This window comes from Mercenaria mercenaria, chromosome 18 (genome assembly GCF_021730395.1).
Source record: "Mercenaria mercenaria strain notata chromosome 18, MADL_Memer_1, whole genome shotgun sequence".
NCBI lineage: Eukaryota > Metazoa > Mollusca > Bivalvia > Venerida > Veneridae > Mercenaria > Mercenaria mercenaria.
This window is the reverse complement of record NC_069378.1, coordinates 27,292,569-27,315,652: the sequence shown is the minus strand read 5'-3', so window position 1 is coordinate 27,315,652 and position 23,084 is coordinate 27,292,569. Positions and strand designations below refer to the sequence as shown.

Below are 23,084 nucleotides of genomic sequence, written 5' to 3'. Positions count from 1 at the left end.
AAGTCAGTTGTATTATTAATTGAAATGTCTTAAATGCATCGCTTGTTTGGTTGTGTTTTTGCTGAAAATTTATAGTTCATCAGTTGAAGATACTAAACTGCTTGTAGTGTAATATTTACCTGTTTATTAAGATGTTGTTTTTTTTTTTGTGAGCAGTGTTTTCCTTTTTTGTATACAACAGAAATTTGTTATTTCCTGATGAAAGGTTGTCTTTGTTTATTGAAGAAAAAAGTAATTCAGAATGATTCATACAGTGTTGATCTTAAGTCATGTGCAGAATTGACATACTGTTGAATAACTTTTTTCTCGCACAAAAGTTGTAGGTAGCAGTAAAAGGAACTTGTAGAGGTTTCCTTTAAACTTTAGCCTGCTGGCGGCAAGTGATCCTGCCTTCGCGACCAGTGCAGACCAAGATCAGTCTGCACGTCCGTGTAGGCTGAACATGATCGTCCGTGCAGGCTGAACATGATCTGCACTGGTCGCTATTCAATCAGTAAATTTTCAGTGAACACTCTTCAGATAACAAAATGGTTTTGCCCAAATTGAATGATGGACCAGTTGATTTTAGAAAAACTAGTATACAAAGTATCCTCTATAGAGCAGGCTGTGCTGGGAAAAAATCAGATGTACATATTGAACAGCCATTGTTTCAATGGAGATGTTAAAGATATCCAATATGCATTGTTCACAAAATTAATATTATCTTTTGATATTTACTTCAAATGTAGAAAATATTAAGCGTGTACTGTTTCAAAACACATGATACGCATAAGCATGTTTATTTCTTATTAATATAAACTATACATAGCAAGTTTTCGTTTTGCTCTTTTTTGGGGGGGTGGGGGGTATAAAATTTGTGTCTTGTATACAGTTGATTTACTAAGCATTGAATTTAAAGGGGGTAAAAATGTCATTCTGCCTTTGTAGATAGCTGCATATTTTATTTTGTAAAGCTCTTGTATTTTTGTTGTAGAAATTCCAAGCAGAGTTAAGAGATCACCAGGAAGGAGTGGATAAAATCAAATTACTAGCCGAAGAAATCTTGCTCAACTGCCATCCAAATGCCATCCGATTTGTCAAATATTATCTTACCATTACACAAACAAGATGGGATCAGGTAATTTGTCTACTTGTCATAGTGTGGGGTAATTTAAAACAAACATTTATTGATTGTTTGTACCTGTGTTTTACAGCAGTGTAAATTGAGTATCTTGTAATCAAAACTTTGAAATCATTCAGATTCGTGGGGGACTATTTTTCGTGGATTTCATGGTGGCCTCAATTCACGGAATTTAGTTCCAGTGAACAAAGAAAATGTTCCAATTATGGTATCTTTAAAATTTTAAATCCACAAAGACATGTAACCAGGAAATACCAATTTTTGCTTAAACCACGAAAATTTATGCCCACAAATTTAAATTGGTTTCACAGAATTGGATCTTGATCTTGTACAAAATTAATCAAATTGATTTAATCAGTATCTGTAAATCTAGGCTCAGCTTTTATCGTTAGGAGAAAAGATGCATGAAAAACATGTTAATCTCCTTAATTTAGATGCAATTCTGCTAAATACAATAGTCCTTGTTTGAACTTTGTTCTGGAAATATTAGAAAAACTGGTTTAAGCAGCACTAACGTTAGCTCAGTCCATGTTAATTGCACATTTCTCTTGGCCTGGATTATATGAGTTTAACACCAAAAACTAAATTTTCATACTTGGTTTTACATCATTACATATTTTATACTTTTATGTCTGAAATGTCCCTTGAATACTGTATTAGAAAAATGTTTGGACACCACTTGAACTGCTTTGTATTTTATATTGACAGTTACTACAGCGTGCAAAATCAAGGGAACACAGATTACAGGATGCATTACGGGCGATACAAGGCAACGCAGCTTTGGTGGAGGAGCTTCTGTCATGGTTGACAGATGCTCAGGTGATTCTTCTTGTTTATTTAATTGATTACTCACTGTGGGGAATCCCATGATCAAAATAATCTCTAAACCAAAGTTATATTTTGAAGAGCATGAGTAAATGTCCTGTCATGATAAGATATGAAATTTAAACATAGCCTGTCATGTGACTAATGAAAATTGTTAAATTATCATATAGTTGACAATAATGATAGATATCCTGTAATTACAAACACTAAGGAAAATAATAAGTCTCAGTTTCTTGAAATGTTCCAGATAATCAAACGGTGATTGTGATTGAAATCTGTGTAGTTTTAGGATACAGTCATGTATGTTGGCATATGATAGGCTATATTTTAAATTTACAGCAAATTTTTTTAAAGATTCTTCAATATTATCCCATATTATTCATATTTTTATTTTGGTTTAGAGATAATTTTGATCATGTGATTCCCCGCAGTGTTACTGATAAATAAAAAAATTGTTCAGTGTAATTCCATGGAAGTGCTTAACCTTTAGCCTGCTGCAGGCGAATTTAACAGCCTTTGCAAACAGCTTGGAACCAGATCAGACGCCGATTAAATCGGCGTCTGATCAGGTTCCAAGCTGTTTGCTACTCTGACAATACTTCTTCCAATTTTGGAGCAAATTGGATGAATTTTACAATTTTAGCAGACGACATTTCCAGCAGACGACAATTTATCTAGCATGCTAAAGGTTAAAGAATAGTTGACAAGCTTTTTACCACTACCAAGAGGGCGTTACTTAGTCTAGTTCTTTGCCAGAAAGAGGGCTTCCTGTGTATCAGTGCTATACAAAGGGCAAATTAAGAGATCAGGCTATCTATTCAGAAAGAGCTAGGCTAAGTAAAACAGACTTGCCTGAATCTAAAAGATTTCTGTCTGTGTCTCTGTCCCTGTCTCTCAGGTCAAATTGCTCTGTGTTTGAACTGATAAAGGACAAATTTGGTGCCCTGTGTTGCTGCCTTTGTAAAGCACCTTTGAATATGTTTATCATGAAAAGGGTGGTATATTAGTTCTGTCAAAATCTCAGCAGCTGAGCAGTTTGTTTTACATACAAAAGTCCCTGCTTCTCATTGCTTGTTAATGTAGTTTTAGGTGACCGTAATGTTTTGAGGGATCTATATGTTCGTCGAGGAAGCACTCAAGCCAAAAATCAATTTCAGGTCAATTAAATTGAAAGAGGAAAAACATATGTTTTGATCAGATTATAGGTACATAAATTTAGTATGCATTCAGTACCCTGTCCATTTTCTGTATAATAAATTTTATGAGCTCTGAATCTTCATTTTCTCATTACATGGATCAGTGATCACAAAAATTAATATGCACTTGAGATAATAGCAAGATTGAAGAATCTACATGTATGGCAAATATTGTAAAAAGAAATGCAGCCAAACTATAGAAACATGCTTGCAAAAGTCCAAAATGTGGTCTTTTACTGGCCAGATTTTTTGTTCAGGGATTGAACTACAATGCAATTCTTTAATTTAAACATTTAATTGAAAGAAGCTAATAGTGTTTATAGCCAAGTGGTAAAATGGAAATAAGTTTATCTACTTCTTATTTAGTTGCACTTAGACCTATTTTGCTCTCATCCATTGTTAGTGAGTATTAACATGTGACCTTCAGCACAGGGTTGATTGTAAGCAAGAATTGAACTTTTTCAGGACACCATAGAAGACACCTTATTGTTTTTTTGTTAATCTAAACTTTTCTTTAAATCATGTTTAATCCTGTCACTATCAGGTCTGCCTTTTTCCATGTAAACTAGACATTATGTTGTGTCTATTACAGGTGCTATTATCTACCAAAGAAAAAGATCCTATACCAGATGATGTAGGTGTTGTAGACACATTGTGTAAAGAGCATGCTGTGAGTATCTGAACATGATAAATATTTCATTCCTTTTCTACATCGAGAATTTCAAAGAGAGACACATTTAGTACTAATTTTTACCTTAAGTGTATCATAAGGCGATTGTGTCTGGAAAATCCCAATTTTTTGTCTTTCTTGCATATTTCATGAAGTGAAAATTTTCAGAAATTTTAGTAGAAGATAAATTTTTCATTCCTTTGAATACCTGTGCAAAATAGTTCATGAGATGCATAAGTTTTGCATCTTTTCTTCTTCGAGATATTTTATATTTTTTACTGCATTGTTTATTTCATGAAATCATTTTGCAACCTTTGTTCATTAGGAATTTCATGAGGAGATAAATTAATAAGCTTTGTTTTTTTTCATGAGATAATAATGTTTAATTCAGGAATTTCATGAGGATATAAACAGTAAGAATGCTGATGTTGAACGCCTTACAAAGATTTTACAACATGAACCAAAATCACCTGGTGGACCAAGAAATTTTGGAAGGTTAGTGTATAGCGTTGTATGTTGCCTGGTTTACTTTAACAAAATGCTAACTAAAATTTACCAAGTGACTGCATATTTGATAACCTCTGGAAAAAAGTAGGTCTGGTATTGTTTGTGGAGGCAGGACTGTATCTCGGCACTTGGTGTTTCAACCATTGGTTGAGTCCACAACATCACTTTTACTCTGAAAAGAAAGTTTGTGATCATTATATTGATGAATTTGTATGTATCATCATTTTCCCCCTTTTAGCTAATAAATGGTTTGTGTGATTCTAATGAAATATTAAACAAATATTTAACATGATCAGATCTGTACCATTAAGCCCAAACCCATAGGAACGGACTATTTTAGGTGCAGTGGTCACTTTTTAGTGACAACTTCTGTTAAATACTAAAATGCATTTTGATGATATCAAGGAAGTTGGTAGCTAAATTGCATAGAAGTCAATAGAATTGTGACACAAAAGAGGTATTTTAATATAATTTTTTTTTCCATTCTTCTTTTCAGCCATTCAAGATTAAATGAAATAGATGGACATAATCCTCGAGTGATAGCATTACAAAATAGGTGGAGAACTGTTTGGAGAATAAGTGTTGATAGAAAGAAAAAATTAGAAGACGCTTTAGATACATTGTTAGAAATGGAGAGTATTAAAAACTTTGACTTTGAATTGTGGAAAGCACGATATTTAAAATGGTTACAAACAAAGAAAATGAGAATAACAGATTTCTTCAGAAGGCAAGACAAAGACGGTGATGGATTTTTATCGAGGGATGAATTTGTTAATGGAATGTTACATTCAGGTAATATACTCAATGGAATTTTGGGCTTGTGTACAGGAGTTGATAAGTTTTGTATCAGAGTGGAGTAATTTTCTTAAGTCAAAGCCATTTAAGGATTGTGACACATGCGTTACTGTATTAATGGTAAAAATTGAAAATGCAATTCCCAAGAAAATGATAACAGCCTGGTATTAATGGTAAAAATTGAAAATGAAATTCCCAAGAAAATGATAACAGCCTGGTATTAATGGTAAAAATTGAAAATGAAATTCCCAAGAAAATGATAACAGCCTGGTGATAACAGCCTGGTATTAATGGTAAAAATTGAGAATGAAATTCCCAAGAAAATGATAACAGCCTGGACCGCCTCGATAGCCTAGTGGTAGAGTGTCCTCTTCAAGTGAGGGAAGTCATGGCTTCAATCCTCAGCTGCATCATTCCAAAGACATGAAAAATGGTACCAGTAGCTCACTTGCTTTGCAATCAGAATTAAAAGGGAAACTTGGCTTCTCTTATACCGTCGTGTCGATGGATTCCATTTGGAATGTGGTGTCTAGAGTGATTAATATATTAGTTGTTGAACTGGCTTCACAGTTGACCCTAAATAAATTAGCATAAACCAAAACAAATGAATACCAATTAAAATGGTTGGTTAATTTAATGAGACTATTTGTTAGACTATTTGTTATTTTGTTTCAGGTTTTAAAACAAACAAGACAGAAATGAACGCTGTCTTTGATTTGTTTGATAGAGAAAATAGAGACTTTATAGAATACCAGGAATTTATAGAGGCCATGAAGCCAAAAAGACATGTAGTTATACTGTTAACCTTACTGCTCTGATTTGCCTTTGCGACATGCAGACCAAATCAGCGCACTTTGTCAGCTGATCATGCTGCATGTCGTATTCTATAATTTTCGTGCCCATTGAATAATAAAGTTTGCCAATGAATACGGACAGTCATTTAGAATTTAGCAGGGTAAAGGTTAATACCCTACTGTAATAGTGTATTAGAAAAATAGGCATTTCAGATACACCTGCATTCTAGTCTTACATTTTTGCTCACAAAATTAAATTTGTAATGAATATTTCTTGATTGAAATCTTAAAGTTTACTTAGGAAGTAAACCATTCCATTAAAGCGACATTAAACATTTAATATATGAGCCGTGCCATGGGAAAACCAACATAGTGGGTATGCGACCAGCATGGATCCAGACCAGCCTGCGCATCCGTGCAGTCTGGTCAGGCTCCATGCTGTTCGCTAACAGTTTCTCCAATTCCAATAGGCTTTATAAGCGAACAGCATGGAGCCTGACCAGACTGCGCGGATGCGCAGGCTGGTCTGGATCCATGCTGGTCGCATACCCACTATGTTGGTTTTCTCATGGCACGGCTCATATGTTATTAAAATATACCAGTACATATGTAACTATAATTAATAAATATAAATAAAATTACATGAAAATGTTTTATGGCCAATTTTCATTCCTAAAAATGAATGAATACCCTACCTGTCATTTCCTTTATAGGACAAACTCAGCAAGTTCTGGACTGGTCAGCAGCAGTTACAACAAGTGATTGAGAAATGTTAGCCGATATTTAGGACTAAACATTTGCGACCATAAATGCAAATTTGGTATCACATCTGCATGTAGTAAATGTTGTTTGTGAGATTTAACTTTGTTAACGCTACATTTATTTTACAGCAAAAGGAAAGATTAAAAGGTGGGAACAAGATGATGTCAGATACTGAACTTATTCACGATGAAATTGACCGAGAGGTGGCACTTTGTACATGTAGAAGCCCTCTGCGTGTGGAAATGGTGGACGAGTGTAAATATAGGGTAAATCTTAAAACAAAACAGATATGTTCTTATCTAAATGAAAGGTGCCAAAGTTACGATAACACCACTTTCCGATAATGTGCTGCTGTTTTGAAGATAAACATTTAGTCAACAGAAACGTTCTTAGATGAGGTTGCAGTTGTTTTGTGGTAAACAAAATGACTTGGAAACAGATTCTTATGTGAGATGCCACAAAATACGTGCAGTTTACATAAAAAAGACTTGTCAATGAATGGACAGGAAATGATATTTAATATAATACATTTCATGGATTTGTCATATTCTGTCAATCATTTTGCATGTACTTCGAAGAAGAAAATTCTTTAATACTATTCTTTACCAATATTCACATTTTACAGTGTTTTAATTTTTTCTTTCATATAATGTTATTGAGGAAATTAATCTGAAATGAGCAACAAATTGCTCGAAAGTAGCTGTAAAATAAGTAAGTTTAAACTAAAACTTTAAAGAAATTTAGTACATAAACATTGACAACGCTGGTGTTTCAATTTTTAGTTTGGAGAAAAAAGTACGATTAGATTAGTGCGATTTTTGAACAGTTGTGTTATGGTACGAGTTGGAGGAGGATGGATAACTCTAGATGAATTTTTAGAAACTAATGACCCTTGTAGAGGTAAGTTATCTCCCTTGGCATTAGATTTTGTTTAATTTGTGTATATTTGTATAAAGTACTGTAAACAAGAAGAAAAATGTTTTTGCTGTGGAAACGTAAGGTGAAAGCAAATAACCAAAATAATAGGGTTGGAGTTATGATGTTATATTGTATTTAGTAAAGTAGAGGTTAACAATGACACTATGTCAAGAAATTATTAATTTACTTTAGTCATCCAGTAAGTTTAAGGTAGAGCACAAGGCTAAAACTTCAGTACAAGCGTACCTTGGTTCTAGTTGCTGTCGAGGTATATGTTCTACATTACAACTGACATGACATTATGGTGAATAGTAATTTATTGTTCTCTTCTGATTAATCAGAGGATGCAGTCTGCACAGTTAGCAGGGAGAGAGCAGTTCTACATATAGTAGGATCATGATATCGATCCCTGGGTAAAAGTTAAAAGACATTGTGTCTAATATCATTTGGCCTCCATCTCTGGTTTTTGTTGACTGGATGTCAGTTACTTGCAGAGAAGTGGTTAGTACTGATACAGAATCCAGGAACACCAGCTAGGTTAACAGCCTGTCATCACATAACAGAAATCATGTTGAAAAAGTGTGGTGTAAACCCAAAACAGTTTATCAATGAATGTGTAAATTCATAAGTTACTATAATATAATAATACTTGAAATAACAGCTTGAATTTTATTTTTTATATCATTTCTTTTAATATTTGAAGAATATGGAATGCAAGAAAAAGAATCTATTACTGGTTGTAGGTGTGGATGGAAATATCTGACTTTCAGGCAGCTGTTTTGCTGTAACTCTGCAGAGCCTCGTTACCATTTAAACAGTTGCCATCAGTCAGCACACCTTCGACAAGTGAAAGATTCTTGTAATCTGCATATGCATGAAATACTGTTGAAAAAAGTGCATTAAACTCAGTTATGCACTTAATAATGACTTAGCACAGTTTAGTCTTGTGAATGAGTAGACATTCATTCAGGTGTAAATTACGGTACATCAAACAAAATTAGACAATAAATTAATTGTTACAAACAGCTATTTACAAGAACTTAGGTTTGAATAATACTTAGTAATTTGATCAAGAAAAAAATAAATGAAATTTATTGTTTTGTAGCTATAGAAAAAAGGGTTAGCAATATAAGGGCATTAAATAATGTTCTGGAAAACCATTTCTATGGAAGTAAGTACAGAAAGTTTTTCGAAAGAATGAGGTTTTTAGCTTTCTTGGGTCTGACAGAGTATAGGACTGTGGTGTCCTTTTGCATGCTATTTTTTCCTTTCCTCTGAAAAGAGGGTAGATTACGTTGCTTCATTTGTTCTTCTGTCAATCCATTTTGGTGAACAGTTTGTAGTTTGGCATTATTACAGGTCAGTCGTTCTCACATGATTTTTTTTAGCTTTTTGAAAAAATATTTTGTTTGTTTAAATGTAGGTGTAATTCTTACAACCTATTCTTAAATTTCTGTTCTGGTGCAAGAACTCCCTTCTCTCTCATTTTTTTTTTTTGCATTTTTTTCCCCAGATAAATTGTAAGCTCAATTGTCTTTTGATCTTTATCTTAGATATTGATAGGAATGCAAGACAGTGGTTAGATTATTTTTATATTGTCAAAATGATGACATTTCTGTTCAAGGACTTTTACCGACTAAAATTCAAAGATTAATACTTACATTGTTTTTCAAAATTGTCATGTGGTAATGAAGAGGATCATACAGGATGCTTGCTGCAGTACGCATTGCTGGCAAAGACTGGTGAAAGTTTCAGCCACAGTTGTTTTGCCTGATAAAGGGGCATCCCTGCCTATGAGGCACTCAAAAGTCACATGACCTGATGTGAAAAATGTCAGAAAAGTAAAAATTGATTTTAGCCAATCAGAGCGATTGTTACATTGAGGGAAAATGTTACTTAGACTGGTGCTACTTGAAAGCTGTTATGACTGGTTATCATTATGTCTCCCCAGGAGACATATTGTTTTTGCCCTGTCCGTCCGTCCGTACGTCACACTTCATTTCCGAGCAATAACTGGAGAACTATTTGACCTAGAACCTTGAAACTTCATAGGGTTGTAGGGCTGCTGGAGTAGACGACCCCTATTGTTTTTGGGGTCACTCCGTCAAAGGTCAAGGTCACAGGGGCCTGAACATTGAAAACCATTTCCGATCAATAACTAGAGAACCACTTGACCCAGAATGTTGAAACTTCATAGGATGATTGGTCATGAAGAGTAGATGACCCCTATTGATTTTGGGGTCACTCCTTCAAAGGTCAAGGTCACAGGGGCCTGAACATTGAAAACCATTTCTGATCAATAACTAGAGAACCACTTGACCCAGAATGTTGAAACTTCATAGGATGATTGATCATGAAGAGTAGATGACCCCTATTGATTTTGGGGTCACTCATTCAAAGGTCAAGGTCACAGGGGCCTGAACATTGAAAACCATTTCCGATCAATAACTAGAGAACCACTTGACCCAGAATGTTGAAACTTCATAGGATGATTGGTCATGCAAAGTAGATGACCCCTATCAATTTTGGGGTCACTCCATTAAAGGTCAAGGTCACAGGCGCCTGAACATTGAAAACCATTTCCGGTCAGTAACTCGAGAACCACTTGACCCAGAATGTTGAAACTTAATAGGATGATTGGTCATGCAGAGTAGATGACCCCTAACGATTTTGGTGTCACTCTGTGAAAGGTCAAGGTCACAGGGGCCTAAACATTGAAAACCATTTCTGGTCAGTAACTTGAGAACCACTTGACCCAGAATGATGAAACTTCATAGGATGATTGGTCATGCAGAGTAGATGACCCCTAACGATTTTAGGGTCACTCTGTTAAAGGTCAAGGCCACAGGGGCCTGAACATTGAAAACCATTTCCAATCAATAACTTGAGAACCTCTCGACCTAGAATGTTGAAACTTCATAGGATGATTGTTCATGCAGAGTAAATGAACCCAATTGTTTTTGGGGTCACTCTGTTAAAGGTCAAGGTCACAGGGGCCTGAACATTGATAACCAGTTCCGATCAATAACTTGAGAACCACTTGACCCAGAATGTTGAAACTTCATAGGATGATTGAACATGCTGAGTAGATGACCCCTATTGATTTTGGGGTCAGTCTATTAAAGGTCAGGGTCACAGTGGCCTGTGCATGTAAAATCATTTTTTGGTCACAGGAGCCTGAACAGTGACTTGAGAACCACTAGGCCAAGAGTGTTGAAATTTAGCTGGATGACTGGACATGCCAAGTAGATGATCCCTATTGCAGCTAACCATCAGTGTCTCTTTGACTTTCGCTCCTGACCCCTATTGACTTCTTGCCTATAGGACTTTGCACTGGGGGAGACATGCGCTTTTTTACAAAAGCATTTTCTAGTTCTTTTAGATTTTAAATAGTTCCATATTTGTGAGCAGGAAATTATGAGAAATTTGTGTTAAAAGAGCATTGTAGAAACTTTTAGACATGGTAAATAAACTGTGATTGAAAACTGAAAGCCAGACAATAGAGTGGAGCCTAAAATGTTATTTTTTTACTACAAGGTGGGCTTACTAAACGGTTGCTGGACAATTCATTACAAGATAAGGAAAATGTGTTCAAAGATTCAACATTTATACTTAATGGTAACATAATGCAAAATTTCAGTTCTTTGTTTTAGAGGCATAATACAGAACGGGACCTTTTTGTATACTGTTAAAAGTTTGTAATCTGCAAGTTCTGTAAAACACAAATGAAAGTTGAAAAGCTGAGCTTTTAGCAAACATTGTGTTTTGCTATATAATTAATTTTATGCGTGAAAGTAATCAGATTTTATGCAGAAAGGCTTTAAAGATTTACTTTCTGTCTAGAAATTTAAAAACAAAAACCAGCAAAATAATTGTTTTTTTTTTTTTATTTTTTTTTGCTGTTCCCTTAAAGGTCCCTGCTGTATGTACAATTGTTCCTTCGTCTGTTTTTGGTGGCTGGTCGACACTAACGTCACACATTTTTTGTCTCTAACTTTTTTAAACAGCACGAGGGAGAACAAATTTTGATCTCAGGAAGACACTAGGTGGCGCTGAAACACCGACATCACCGAACGGAAATTCCACATTCCGTTCGCGTAGCGGGAGCGGGACTTATGGGTATAAATCACGACAAAATGACACGGGTTATGCGTCATCGATATCATCAGGTTTGTTTGTTTACCATAACAACCTCGTAATCGTATCCAGGCAACCATGGTAACCAGTTGTAATAGCGACAAGAAATATTTTTGTTATAAACAGATTTTAAATTTATCCCTAATTAACTTTAAAGAAAAGTAAACTTTTGAAAGAGCTTAAAGTGTAGGTGCTTTAGCATCAGCCTTAGATTTAGCGATCTTGCTAGATAGAGATTTTTGAAATTTGCGTTTTGATTTTTACAGAGTTATATTAAATTTGTTGTATGCTAGTGGCAGGCATATGCTCTTCAAGTAGTTTTTGTTTGATCTCGATTTGGGAAGGAAAAGGCTCAGTTTAAAAGAGCAGAAACACTACTATATGAAAATAAAATCAGGGTTGAGAGACAAATTTGTGCGCATTACGTATGCATGAATACGGTAGTTCGATATCTGATTGCTAGCATGCAATACTTTTTTTATATCACTCTGAGTTGTATACTAACATTTTTGCTGAATTTTGTTACTTTTGAACTAAATGCATACTGGTGCAGGTGTTTGTTGGCATTTAAACATTTTGGTTGTGGGTAGAACATTTTCAAAGTATGTATTGTATATTTTGTAACTTATTCATTTTAAGCCATAATATTAACTCAACTGTTTCAATAAATTTTTGAAATAGTTTGCTTTTGTATCAGAAGTAAGAGTAACAAAAAAATGATAAATTTAGATGGATTATTGAGCCTGGTTTAAATGAAGGTTTTAAGAATTTTAGATTAGATGCATTAAAACTAACTACTATCTTTTATTAACTTAATAGTATGATCAGTGTTTTATCTGAACATTTTTTTATTTATAGTAGGGGTCTTTGTGACCAAAATGGTTGCTGACTTCAAATCACTTGCCCCTCACAGCTGTAGGCTCAAAACTTAGCTTTGCATGGTGAATTCTTTCATGTGAGGAAACCATCCAGCTGGCTTACAGAAGCTCAGTGGTTCTACCAAGGTGCCTGCTCGTGTCTGAAATAATTCACGGAGGGGCAAAAAAGCCGGAAAGTGGCCATGTGGCCTCTAATTGTGTTTATGTGATGTTAAACTCCTCGAAAACAAAATATATTTTACTTACTGTGACTTTTAATAATCTAATCATTGAACAATTAAAGTATTTTATAATCCATACGCCTAAAGTAAGACAACACATACAATGCAGCCTAGAAATAATTACAAAAAAACAACAACATTATAAAATGTAAAAGAACATTCAATATTTTACAATTTTTAAAGAATGCTTCCTTAGCTGCCACTATGCTTAAGCAGTCAAAGTTTTAAGTTGCAATTTTTCATATCCTCTATTGGTTAACCTCTGCTAAGAAGCCACATGTAATAATAGGGCAGTTTTAATTGTTCCCTTAAATGGATGTTTATGACTGGTTTAAAAGACTTAAAATAAGGTCTACTTGATGTGAAATGCAGAAGTAAAGACACTTTTGTAAATTTTAATATATTTTCAACCTTTCCACACAGTAAGAAAAGACGAAAACTATGTATTTTATGTATATTTTAAAGTTTATTCCAAATTATTTCCTTTGTTAGTAAGATACCTCCTTCAGTCATGGATAAATAACAACTATGCTAATGTTGACTACTGGACCTGCGGTATTTTGATATTGTAAAAAAGATATATTGCTGCTTTTAACCCTTAACATGCTGGTCACGATTGATTCGGCCTTTGCAACCAGTGCAGATCATGATCAGCCTGCACATCCATGCAGTCTGATCATAACCTTCACTGTTTATCATTCAATCAGTATCTTTTTGGTATGCATCCCTTTTAACAGTTAATGGTTCTGTCCAAATTGAAAGACGGACAAGTTCATTATAGAAATTTAGCAGGATAAGGGTTAAACACCTTATAATTTTTCTTTTGGAATATCCAAAGCATGAAATGATTTTCATTTTTTGTTACAGTTGGTAGTAAGACCATTATATGAGCCATGCCATGAGAAAACCAACATAGTGGGTTTGCGACCAGCATGGATCCAGACCAGCCTGCGCATCCACGCAGTCTGGTCAGGATCCATGCTGTTTGATAACAGTTTCTCTAATGCCAATAGGCTTTGAAAGCAAACAGCATGGATCCTGACCAGACTGCGCGGATGCGCAGGCTGATCTGGATCCATGCTGGTCGCAAACCCACTATGTTGGTTTTCTCATGGCGCGGCTCAATTATATGTTATTTAGTCACAGTGCATGAAATATCACGTCAGAAAAAAAATAATAAAAATTTAAAAATTCATTCAGCTGGCAAAGAAAAAATATCAAAACTGTTTGCTTTTCCTGTTAGGCTAAGTGATGAATTTATTCCAACTGTTCCACGTTTGGTTAGTGATGACTTTATTTCAACAGTTTCAGTTTTACAATGTTTTCTGTTCAAGTATTATATAGAAAATGGTATCTGTTAGGGTTTTATTTCATTTCTTTTTCAAAAATGTCAAAACTGTTGTATTTACTAAGGTCATTCATTTTGCTTTTTCACAAAAGACATAGAATTGATGCATGATTAAGTTATCGTACCCTGATCACTGGTAATAATGGCAATGTTATAACAGGATAGATGAATAAGTTTATCTTTATTTTGCTTAGTATTTTTCGGTTCTGTTGCTGTTTAGCATAGAAAAAACACATTATAAAACTAATAATAAAATTTGTAACAGTACTGTCCAAGCTTTTCACAAATTCAGTACATGTTAAACTAAAGTTAATTACTTATAATTTCATTCAGTGGGCCTCCCATGGCCAAGTGGTTTAGGTCGTGACTTCAAATCACTTGCCCTCATTGATTGTGGTTCAAGCTTCACTTAGGTGTAGAATTCTTCATGTGAGGAAGCCATCCAGCTGGCTTACGGAAGTGTCGTGTGGTTCTACCCAGGTGCCCGCTTGTGATGAAATAATGCATGAAGAGGCACCTGGGGGTCTTCCTTCACAATCAAAGCTGGAAAGTCGCCATATGACCTGTAATTGTGTTGGTGTGACGTTAAACCCAACACAATAAAATAAATAAATATAATTTCATCTATATACCATAAAAAAGTAAAATCTTCATAAAGCAAATATAAGGCCTCAGTGGCAGAGTGGCTAAGGTCGCTGACTCTGAAAATACTTACCCGGCACCGCTATTGGTTTGAAACCCTGCTTTAGGTGTAGGATTCTTTCATGTGGCTTATAGAAGGTTGGCGGTCCTACCAAGGAGCCCACCATTTCCTAAAATAATGCCCGGAGGATTACGTGGGATCTTCTTCCACATTCAAAAGCTTGAAAGTCACCTATAATTGTGTCAGTGTTTTGTTAAAACCAACAAAAATCCTCTTTAAGCATACGTTTTTTTAAAGAAGACTGAGATGACAAAGTAGATTTTTTTTTGTAAAAAAGTACATAATATAAAATGCACTAAAATAAAAAATTATTGCTTTTACATTAATGAAAATATATGTAGGCAGTAATAATTATCTCTTGCAAGTTGCAAAAAATTTATAAATTAGCTAGTTGCTTTTTTATTCGTATAATTATTTTAGTACTCGGTTAGGGCATGGTGTAAAAAAAGGCTCACTTGCAAAAATTCATCCAAATATAAAAAAAAAAAAGACAAAATGCTTCACTTAACCTTAACTGTATATATGAGCCGCGCCATGAGAAAACCAACATAGTGGGTTTGCGACCAGCATGGATCCAGACCAGCCTGCGCATCCGCGCAGTCTGGTCAGGCTCCATGCTGTTCGCTAACAGTTTCTCCAATTCCAGTAGGCTTTAAAAGCGAACAGCATGGAGCCTGACCAAGCTGCGGGGATGCGCAGGCTGGTCTGGATCCATGCTGGTCGCAAACCCACTATGTTGGTTTTCTCATGGCATGGCTCATATGTGTATATATATATATATCATAATTATAAACCTTATTCATTCAGATCACGTGTTTGGTTCTCACTATATCTAGAAATATGATCATAGCACAAAGTCACGATATTTATTTTAGCGGGAAGTTCCGGCGACAGTTCATTACGACGTAGTAAACAGATGACGACATCAATGGTAAACCTGTCCGGCAATTCAAACAGTAAATTTGTGAACTCGTTACGAAAACATCCCGATTTTGGTACGTTGTTCATAAAGTGGACCTCAGTTTTCTAACATATTTTTCCAACTCTGTTTAGGAAATGGCTCTTGATTTAATAAGAGTTTATTCTGAAGGATTTATTTACAGTCAGCAGGAGCTCAGTAGATAGGTAGTGTTAAAGGTAAGTTTTTTCATGGTCCTTAATCGTAATTTCTACTCTACCCGCTCTGTCCAGCCTGGTTAGTTCAGTAGGTAGAATAATAGAATACGGATTAAAGGTTGTGAGGTTTGATCCCAGGCCAAGGTGTTTGTTCTATGTGACTGTTTGACAGAAGACAGTGCTTGATATGATATATCCACCTTCAAACTCAGGTGGGGAAGTTGTCTGTTACTTGCTGTGAAGTTCGTGCTGGTACAGAATCCAGAAACACTGGAGAGGTTAGCTAATTGCTGTTATGTATCTGAAATACAGTTGAAGCACTACACCAAATAAGACGGGCATCCTACTCGGTGTTGAGAATCTCCGACAACAAAATGGGGTTATATTTAAGTTCTCTCCCTTTGCATTGCATTCATATATTTTCTCACTTGGGATTTGAGCAATGACATAATATCTAAAGGTATTTGAGCTCTGCTTTAGTTATATATGAAGATGTTGTCAAAAATAGTGGGGAAAGATATCACGATGGATTTCTGAGTAAGAAATCACATGGATTGTGATTGCTTGGTAAGAATTCACATGAAGATGGTGTTAAACAGCTCAGTACAGACAGGTAAATATATCACACGATCCAGACATTAATCAGAGATGCGTTTGGAAGTAGGTAAGTATTTTGGTTTAGAGGGAGGCTCACCTTAGTCACTGATATAAAACTTTGGAATACAGATAAAGGTGACCGCTAAGGTTCAACTGTATAAAACCTTCACGCTCCATCAGGTTAGTATTGTATCCAATGCTAATATATAAAAGGAAGAAAAAAGTTCCATCACGTTCCATTCTGTACAGAAGAGAACTCATTTTATGTAGAATGAAGTTATAGTTCGGTCTTTCATTGCACATGCTTATAGTTTAGAAAAATATCCTCATGTATTCAGTGGTTTGAGGTTGTACCGTAAGAGAAGTATATCCAGATTGCAAATTCAAGAATTCCCGAATTTTTACAGTATTTTCATGTTTGTGAAGTTGTAGACAAAATTGTACTATACAACAGTTGTAGATTTTCCTATCTGCTATTTCAAAATCAGTGATATACAGTTATTCTGTTATATTTATTTTGTTGTATTAACTTCATTTTGTTGTGCTATTTATCACCAGTTTGCTAACAGAATTTTCTTTTTTCTGCAATGGTACTTTTTATATGCATATATGGGCGTGGAAAAATAGTAATCATCTAGTTTTTTTTTTTTACTATAGATATAGTTGATTTTATAAAAGACATTTAGACAAAAAAAAATAAGTCTTGTAAAATAATTTTTGGTAAAAGCTTATATTTGATTAATTGTAATTGTTGTGTGCAGGTTTTAACTCAATAATTTGTGGTTTCTTTCAAGACTTATTTTATAAAATTATGTAATTGGTCAAGAAATTGTTTTTTCCTTAATTCAGTGTTAGAAAAATAAAAATTCTTGTTCGAAAATTATTGCACTAAAAGTACCAATGCAGAGAATATGTTTGAAGTGACTAGTAAGCACAGAGCAGTTTGACACATCTTGTCTTCTTTTCTGACACTTTTAGCATTGTTTATGGAAAATTGTGTTGTATTTCATAGATATATTTTTTTAAGATACTGGCTCTAAGGTTATGAAATGTTTGGGATACCACTCTGAGAAAGCAGTCTGATTGCTTTTGTCCTGAAAACATTTTAAATATCTTCAGATTTGTAAATTGCAGTGAAAATTTAACAACATGCTTTTTAGACTAGACCATGTTTTGAACTGGCTCGCCAGTTTTCTTTTGGAATTTGAAAATTACAATGTAGTTAGAAAAACAGTGTTAACTCCTACTTACAGAAAATTAGTAGTCGGCATTTTCAGATTCCAAAGATGTGTATTGTAGCTAGTGTGAAATCAGTTAGCTGCATGGTTTGATATATGATTTATATTTATGTAATATGTAGAATGTACTCTTTCATTTTCCTTCATATCTTTGCATTTTATGCTTGTTTTCTCTTATTCTCCTCTTATATTTAATAATCATATATATTAATTTTGTATATTAGTATGATTTTATTTTTGGATTTATGAAGTCTGTATTGTTAACAAGCTTGTTTTTTGTCCCTACTTTCATCAGGTTCATCCGGAAGCTTGTCCCGTTCAAAGCGTCTGAGCAGTTCATCATCAAATATCACCACTCCAACAAAACCACGCACGCCTTCAACCAGTACGGGTACACCACGTTACATGAGCCCGCGACAACCATTCGGGCGCTCCACAACACCAACGCCATCAACAGCATTTGGGCGATCAACTACCCCGACACCTCCAAGGTCATCTTTATCAACTCCACGTTTATCTTCGACGCCAAAAGCAGCACCAACAAGATCTGGTCGACAAACACCAACAGGTAGAACTACACCAACACCAAGCGGTCGAACAACACCGACCATGGCAAATGGACCTAGACGTCTCCCAACTACGCCAAAAACACCAAAAGTGTAGCGTCAGATATGTAACTGATATTATTCTAGAATGTTCATGTTCCAATAGTGCCAGTATAAACCCTTGTTACTGAAATACATGTGGTTAACATACATTTTTAAAAGTCATTCAAGTGAGCTTGGTGCGCCAGTGAAGTTCCTGGTATGTACATATGAATTCCAAATGGATTTTTAAGCTTTTTACGGAGCTGCGAATAATGATACAGACGATAATGTTTTTAAAATGGGTATTTTATTTCTGATTGGGCATTCCATTGTTAAAATGCCAGTTGAAGCTAGCAAAGGTTTAGGTTATAGTTGATAAATAGAGAAAATGGAGTTACACATTTCAGAATGTTAAAGATATACAGTATCATGGTTAATCTCTCGTAGGTTATACAACTACAACCTGTACCTGTGCTGTTGGTAACAAATGATAGACGTTTGGATTGAGAAAATAATGTGTTTATTTAAAGATATCAACATTTTTACCAGCTGGACTGACAGTGGCACATAGTAGGAAAAACATACACAAATACTTAACTATGGTCCCTGGAAATATATTATAATGTTTTGAAATAGGCAGTTACCTTTTGATGCAGAAAATGCTAGTTAAGTGTGATTTACATCTTTATATACAGACTGCTGGTCGTCTGAAAAGAATGACTTGGTTATGTCCTCATTTTATACATTCCAAAAAATTGTATACCATTCCAGAGCTTTGTATATTGTGATAACCAGTCAATTTTATTTGTAATTATTTATTTTTTGGCATATGAGCCGTGCCATGAGAAAACCAACATAGTGGGTGTGCGACCAGCATGGATCCAGACCAGCCTGCACATCCGCGCAGTCTGGTCAGGCTCCATGCTGTTCGCTTTTAAAGCCTATTGGAATTGGAGAAACTGTTAGCGAACAGCATGGATCCTGACCAGACTGCGCGGATGCGCAGGCTGGTCTGGATCCATGTTGGTCGCAAAGCCACTATGTTGATTTTCTCATGGCACGGCTCATATATCTAATATATATATGTATACATGTGGAAGGTTGTTCAAGAAAAATTGTCTCAGATGTTTGTAGGTTTGGTAATAATCCTGTGAATTTATTTATTGAAACATATCAGAAATTTTATATATCAAAATATATAGGAATGTTTTAAGTTATTTTTTCCACAAATTTGTGACTGCCATTTAGCAATTATCTGTTGTTATTTTTAGAAGGTAGGAACAGCAGTTGTACATGTTTGGGAAATATAAGGTACATGTACAAGATTTGTAACATACATTTCTTACACGACTATTAAAGTTAGGTTTTCTAACAAGTTTGCGTATGCATTTTTATTTTTGCACGGTAACTAATTTTAGAATTCCTTAATCAAGGTTTCAATTGTTAATTGAGATAGCTATTCTAAAAATGTCTGATTTGTCTTACCAGCCCTTTTGATTACAGTGGAGGCTTCCTTTTCACAAGAAGGAAGAGTTCATTTCAGAAATAAAGGGTTGACAGGATCAGAGTGTGTCATTTTAAAGTTCTTGTAAATATGTAAATTATATAATTAGGAGTAGGTTCAAGAAGAAGCTGTATATAGCTTAGGAGTGTAGCTTCCAAGGTGATTTTAAACAGCAAAACAGAGTCTTTTTTGCCTTAGTATGCAAACTTTGTACATATTTTACACAATATTGTCAATTGATATTATACATTTTTGTCATTTCACTGTTAAGTCATCCGTCATTTTCATATGCACGTTATTTTTAAAACATATCAAAACTTTTATATTCTTTGCCATATTCCACTCCAGTTATTTCAGTATACACTGAAGTTCACCATTTTAAGGCTGTAAGACTTAAAACATTTACTTGCCTCCAGTAAGGAAAATTTTGAAGACTGGGTTTTGAATCTGTTGTTTCCTGTAGTATACAGTTGAAGATTAAACAGTATTTTTGTTGTTCAATGACTTGAGTAACAATCAAAGGAAAACACAAGCCAGTTCTAACTGGTTTATTTTCGTATTGATAGAAGTAACAAGTACTAGTATATGTACTGATTTTCTGTTGTTTACCTTAGCAATTACATTGATATGGAAATTGAAACTTTTACCTATTAAAAAAAACAGTAAAACTTCAATGGCTCCAAGTTTCAAGGGGATGAATTGTGCAAAATGTTCAAACTGTCTTAAATTTTGAGTATATTTAAACTACAAGGAAAATGGTTAGTGTTCCCATGAATTATTCATTCATATGATTTTTTTATGTAAGCCCATTTGCCCAAACTGGAGCCATTGAGGCTTGAGCGAGCTGGGTTTCACTGTATATGTATCAAATGTTTTTAACAAGTTCTTAATTTACATAAAATAAGTGGTCCATATTTCATTATCTATATTTTCAAGAAAATGATATTGAGGTTTATATTCTTGGATCAGGACATTAGAATTTATCATGGTTTAAAGAAAAAATAGCTCATATGGAGGAAAGTTGCCTTAAAATCTGTTGCTCACCTTACAATTTCCATACTGTTTCATTTAGAAATACTTTACACATGCTTTTTACTATGTATACTGTTAAATATTGTTACACATACACTAAATCTCTTCAGAGCAGAGACGAAAATACAATTTCACTGTGATACTTTAATAGGTTGTTCATTTTATAAGATTGAGTTTTATTCAGACCTGGTTGTAGACAATTGGTTTATGTAATTCTTTGTAGAAATTGTGGAAAAAAAAATTGTGATCTCTGCGCTTGACTATGCATACAGTTGGATTTGTACATGCCATACAAGAAATACACTATATAATGTTCTGTTTGATAAATTGACACAAATTGAAAAATTAGGCACTGGTTTTTACTGTAGATGTTTAATGCGTTAAAATGTAAATGACCTGATAATTTTGAGACATGCATAAATATATAATTTATTAATAAGGTTTGATTGTTTCAGGCAATAGTATGTTTTAATGTAACAGAATGCGATAAAACTGTGACAAAACTGCATGCAAGTCTGATTTGCACATGTGCTAGTCTTGACTAATCAGATTAGGCATGTGCTAGTCTTGACCAATCAGACTACACATGTGCTAGTCTTGACCAATCAGATTACGCATGTGCTAGTCTTGACCAATCAGATTAGGCATGTGCTTGTCTTGACCAATCAGATTACACGTCTGCTAGTCTCGACCAATCAGATTACACTTGTACTTTGATCTTTCTATTGCTTTTATCGTTCATTTTTTGACCACTGTTGATTGTAAGGTCTCTCTGTGAGCATATATATGCCTTGTTGTTACACAATATGCTGGTATCTTTTAAATCACAACATAATCTCACATATATATGTCAGAACTATATTTATTTGGTTCCATGTTGAACCAAACTTAACATATCGTATTTTAGGAATAGGGAAACAGCATAAATTATTGGCTGTTTTTGTATACAAAATGTTAATAAAATGTATACAAATTTATACCTTTGTTTCTTGTCTGTTTAAGATTTGTTGGGTTCTGTTAGGCGGAAGGGGCGGGGCAGCAGTGCTTGTAGAACTTTTTATATGTATACACATAACTTGAATAAAATAACTTGAATATAAATCCAATGACACCGAACAAAGTATATGTATGAACACCCTTTCCTGTATAACATTAATTGAAAGAAACTATCGTCCTTATTAACTGCACTATATAAAGTATTTGGAAAGCTATCCTACTCTAGGTGGCGTCCGCGTCGGCAACAATCCTGCGCCCCACCTTGGTTATTTTTATGCCCCCGAAGGTGTGCATATTAAAATCGCACTGTCCGTCCGTGCGTCCGGTAAATTCTTGTCCGGGCTGTAACTCTTCCATCCATTAAGGGATTTTGAAATAACTTGGCATAAATGTTCACCATAATGAGACGACGTGTCATGCGCAAGAACCAGACCCCTAGCTCCAAGGTCAGGGTCACACTTAGAGGTAAAATGTTAACGTGGTCTGTTCTGTGTCCGGTCCATAACTCTGCCATCTATGAAGGGATTTTGAAACAACTTGGCAGAAATGTTTACCATAATGAGACGACCTGTCGTGCGCAAGACCCAGACCCTAGCTCCAAGGTCAAGGTCACACGTACAAGTCAAAGGTTCGTGTCCGGTCCATAACTCTGCCATTCATTAAGGGATTTTGAAATGACTTTGCATAAATGTTCCTCATAATGAGATGACATGTCATGAGCAAGACCCCGACCCCTAGCTCCAAGGTCAAGGTCACACTTAGAGGTCAAAGGTTTACATGGTCTGTTTCTTGTCCGGTCCATAACTCTGCCATTGATGAAGGGATGTTGAAATTACTTGGCATAAATGTTCCCTATAATGAGATGAGGTGTCATGTGCAAAACCCAGACCTCTAGCTTCAAGGTCAAGGTCACACTTAGAAGTCAAAGGTGTTTCTTGTCTGGTCCATAACTCTGCCATTTATCAAGGGCTTTGAAAATAATTTGACACAAATGTTAACCATATTGAGAAGATGTGTCACACTTATGACCGAGGCCTCTTGGGTCAAGGTCACAAAATGATACGTGTTTTTTTGCGCATACAACTGTGGCATTCTTGGGCCTACTTCGGGGGCATTTGTCACCAATAGTGACAGCTCTTG

The 23,084-nt window shown here is 35.0% G+C and overlaps 1 protein-coding gene across 11 annotated transcripts in view; it reads left to right on the top strand.

Annotated features, from left to right (window-relative positions):
• The window catches only part of LOC123537945 (dystonin-like), a 145,713-nt gene extending 123,788 nt beyond the window's left edge, over positions 1-21,925 (top strand). For 4 of the 11 annotated variants that reach the window (XM_053530499.1, XM_053530500.1, XM_053530497.1 and 1 more), the window contains 12 exons: positions 974-1,117; positions 1,829-1,939; positions 3,734-3,811; positions 4,203-4,306; positions 4,815-5,110; positions 5,789-5,901; positions 6,798-6,935; positions 7,452-7,569; positions 8,693-8,758; positions 11,595-11,756; positions 15,750-15,869; positions 18,121-21,925. In XM_053530499.1, coding sequence (XP_053386474.1) covers positions 974-1,117; positions 1,829-1,939; positions 3,734-3,811; positions 4,203-4,306; positions 4,815-5,110; positions 5,789-5,901; positions 6,798-6,935; positions 7,452-7,569; positions 8,693-8,758; positions 11,595-11,756; positions 15,750-15,869; positions 18,121-18,488 — 1,818 coding nt within the window. In that variant the 3' untranslated portion in view covers positions 18,489-21,925. Of the gene's footprint in view, positions 1-973; positions 1,118-1,828; positions 1,940-3,733; positions 3,812-4,202; positions 4,307-4,814; positions 5,111-5,788; positions 5,902-6,797; positions 6,936-7,451; positions 7,570-8,692; positions 8,759-11,124; positions 11,206-11,594; positions 11,757-15,749; positions 15,870-18,120 lie in introns of all 11 variants that reach the window. The other 7 variants (XM_053530507.1, XM_053530501.1, XM_053530502.1 and 4 more) reach the window with 6 other exon arrangements.
• The last annotated feature ends 1,159 nt before the right edge of the window (positions 21,926-23,084 follow it).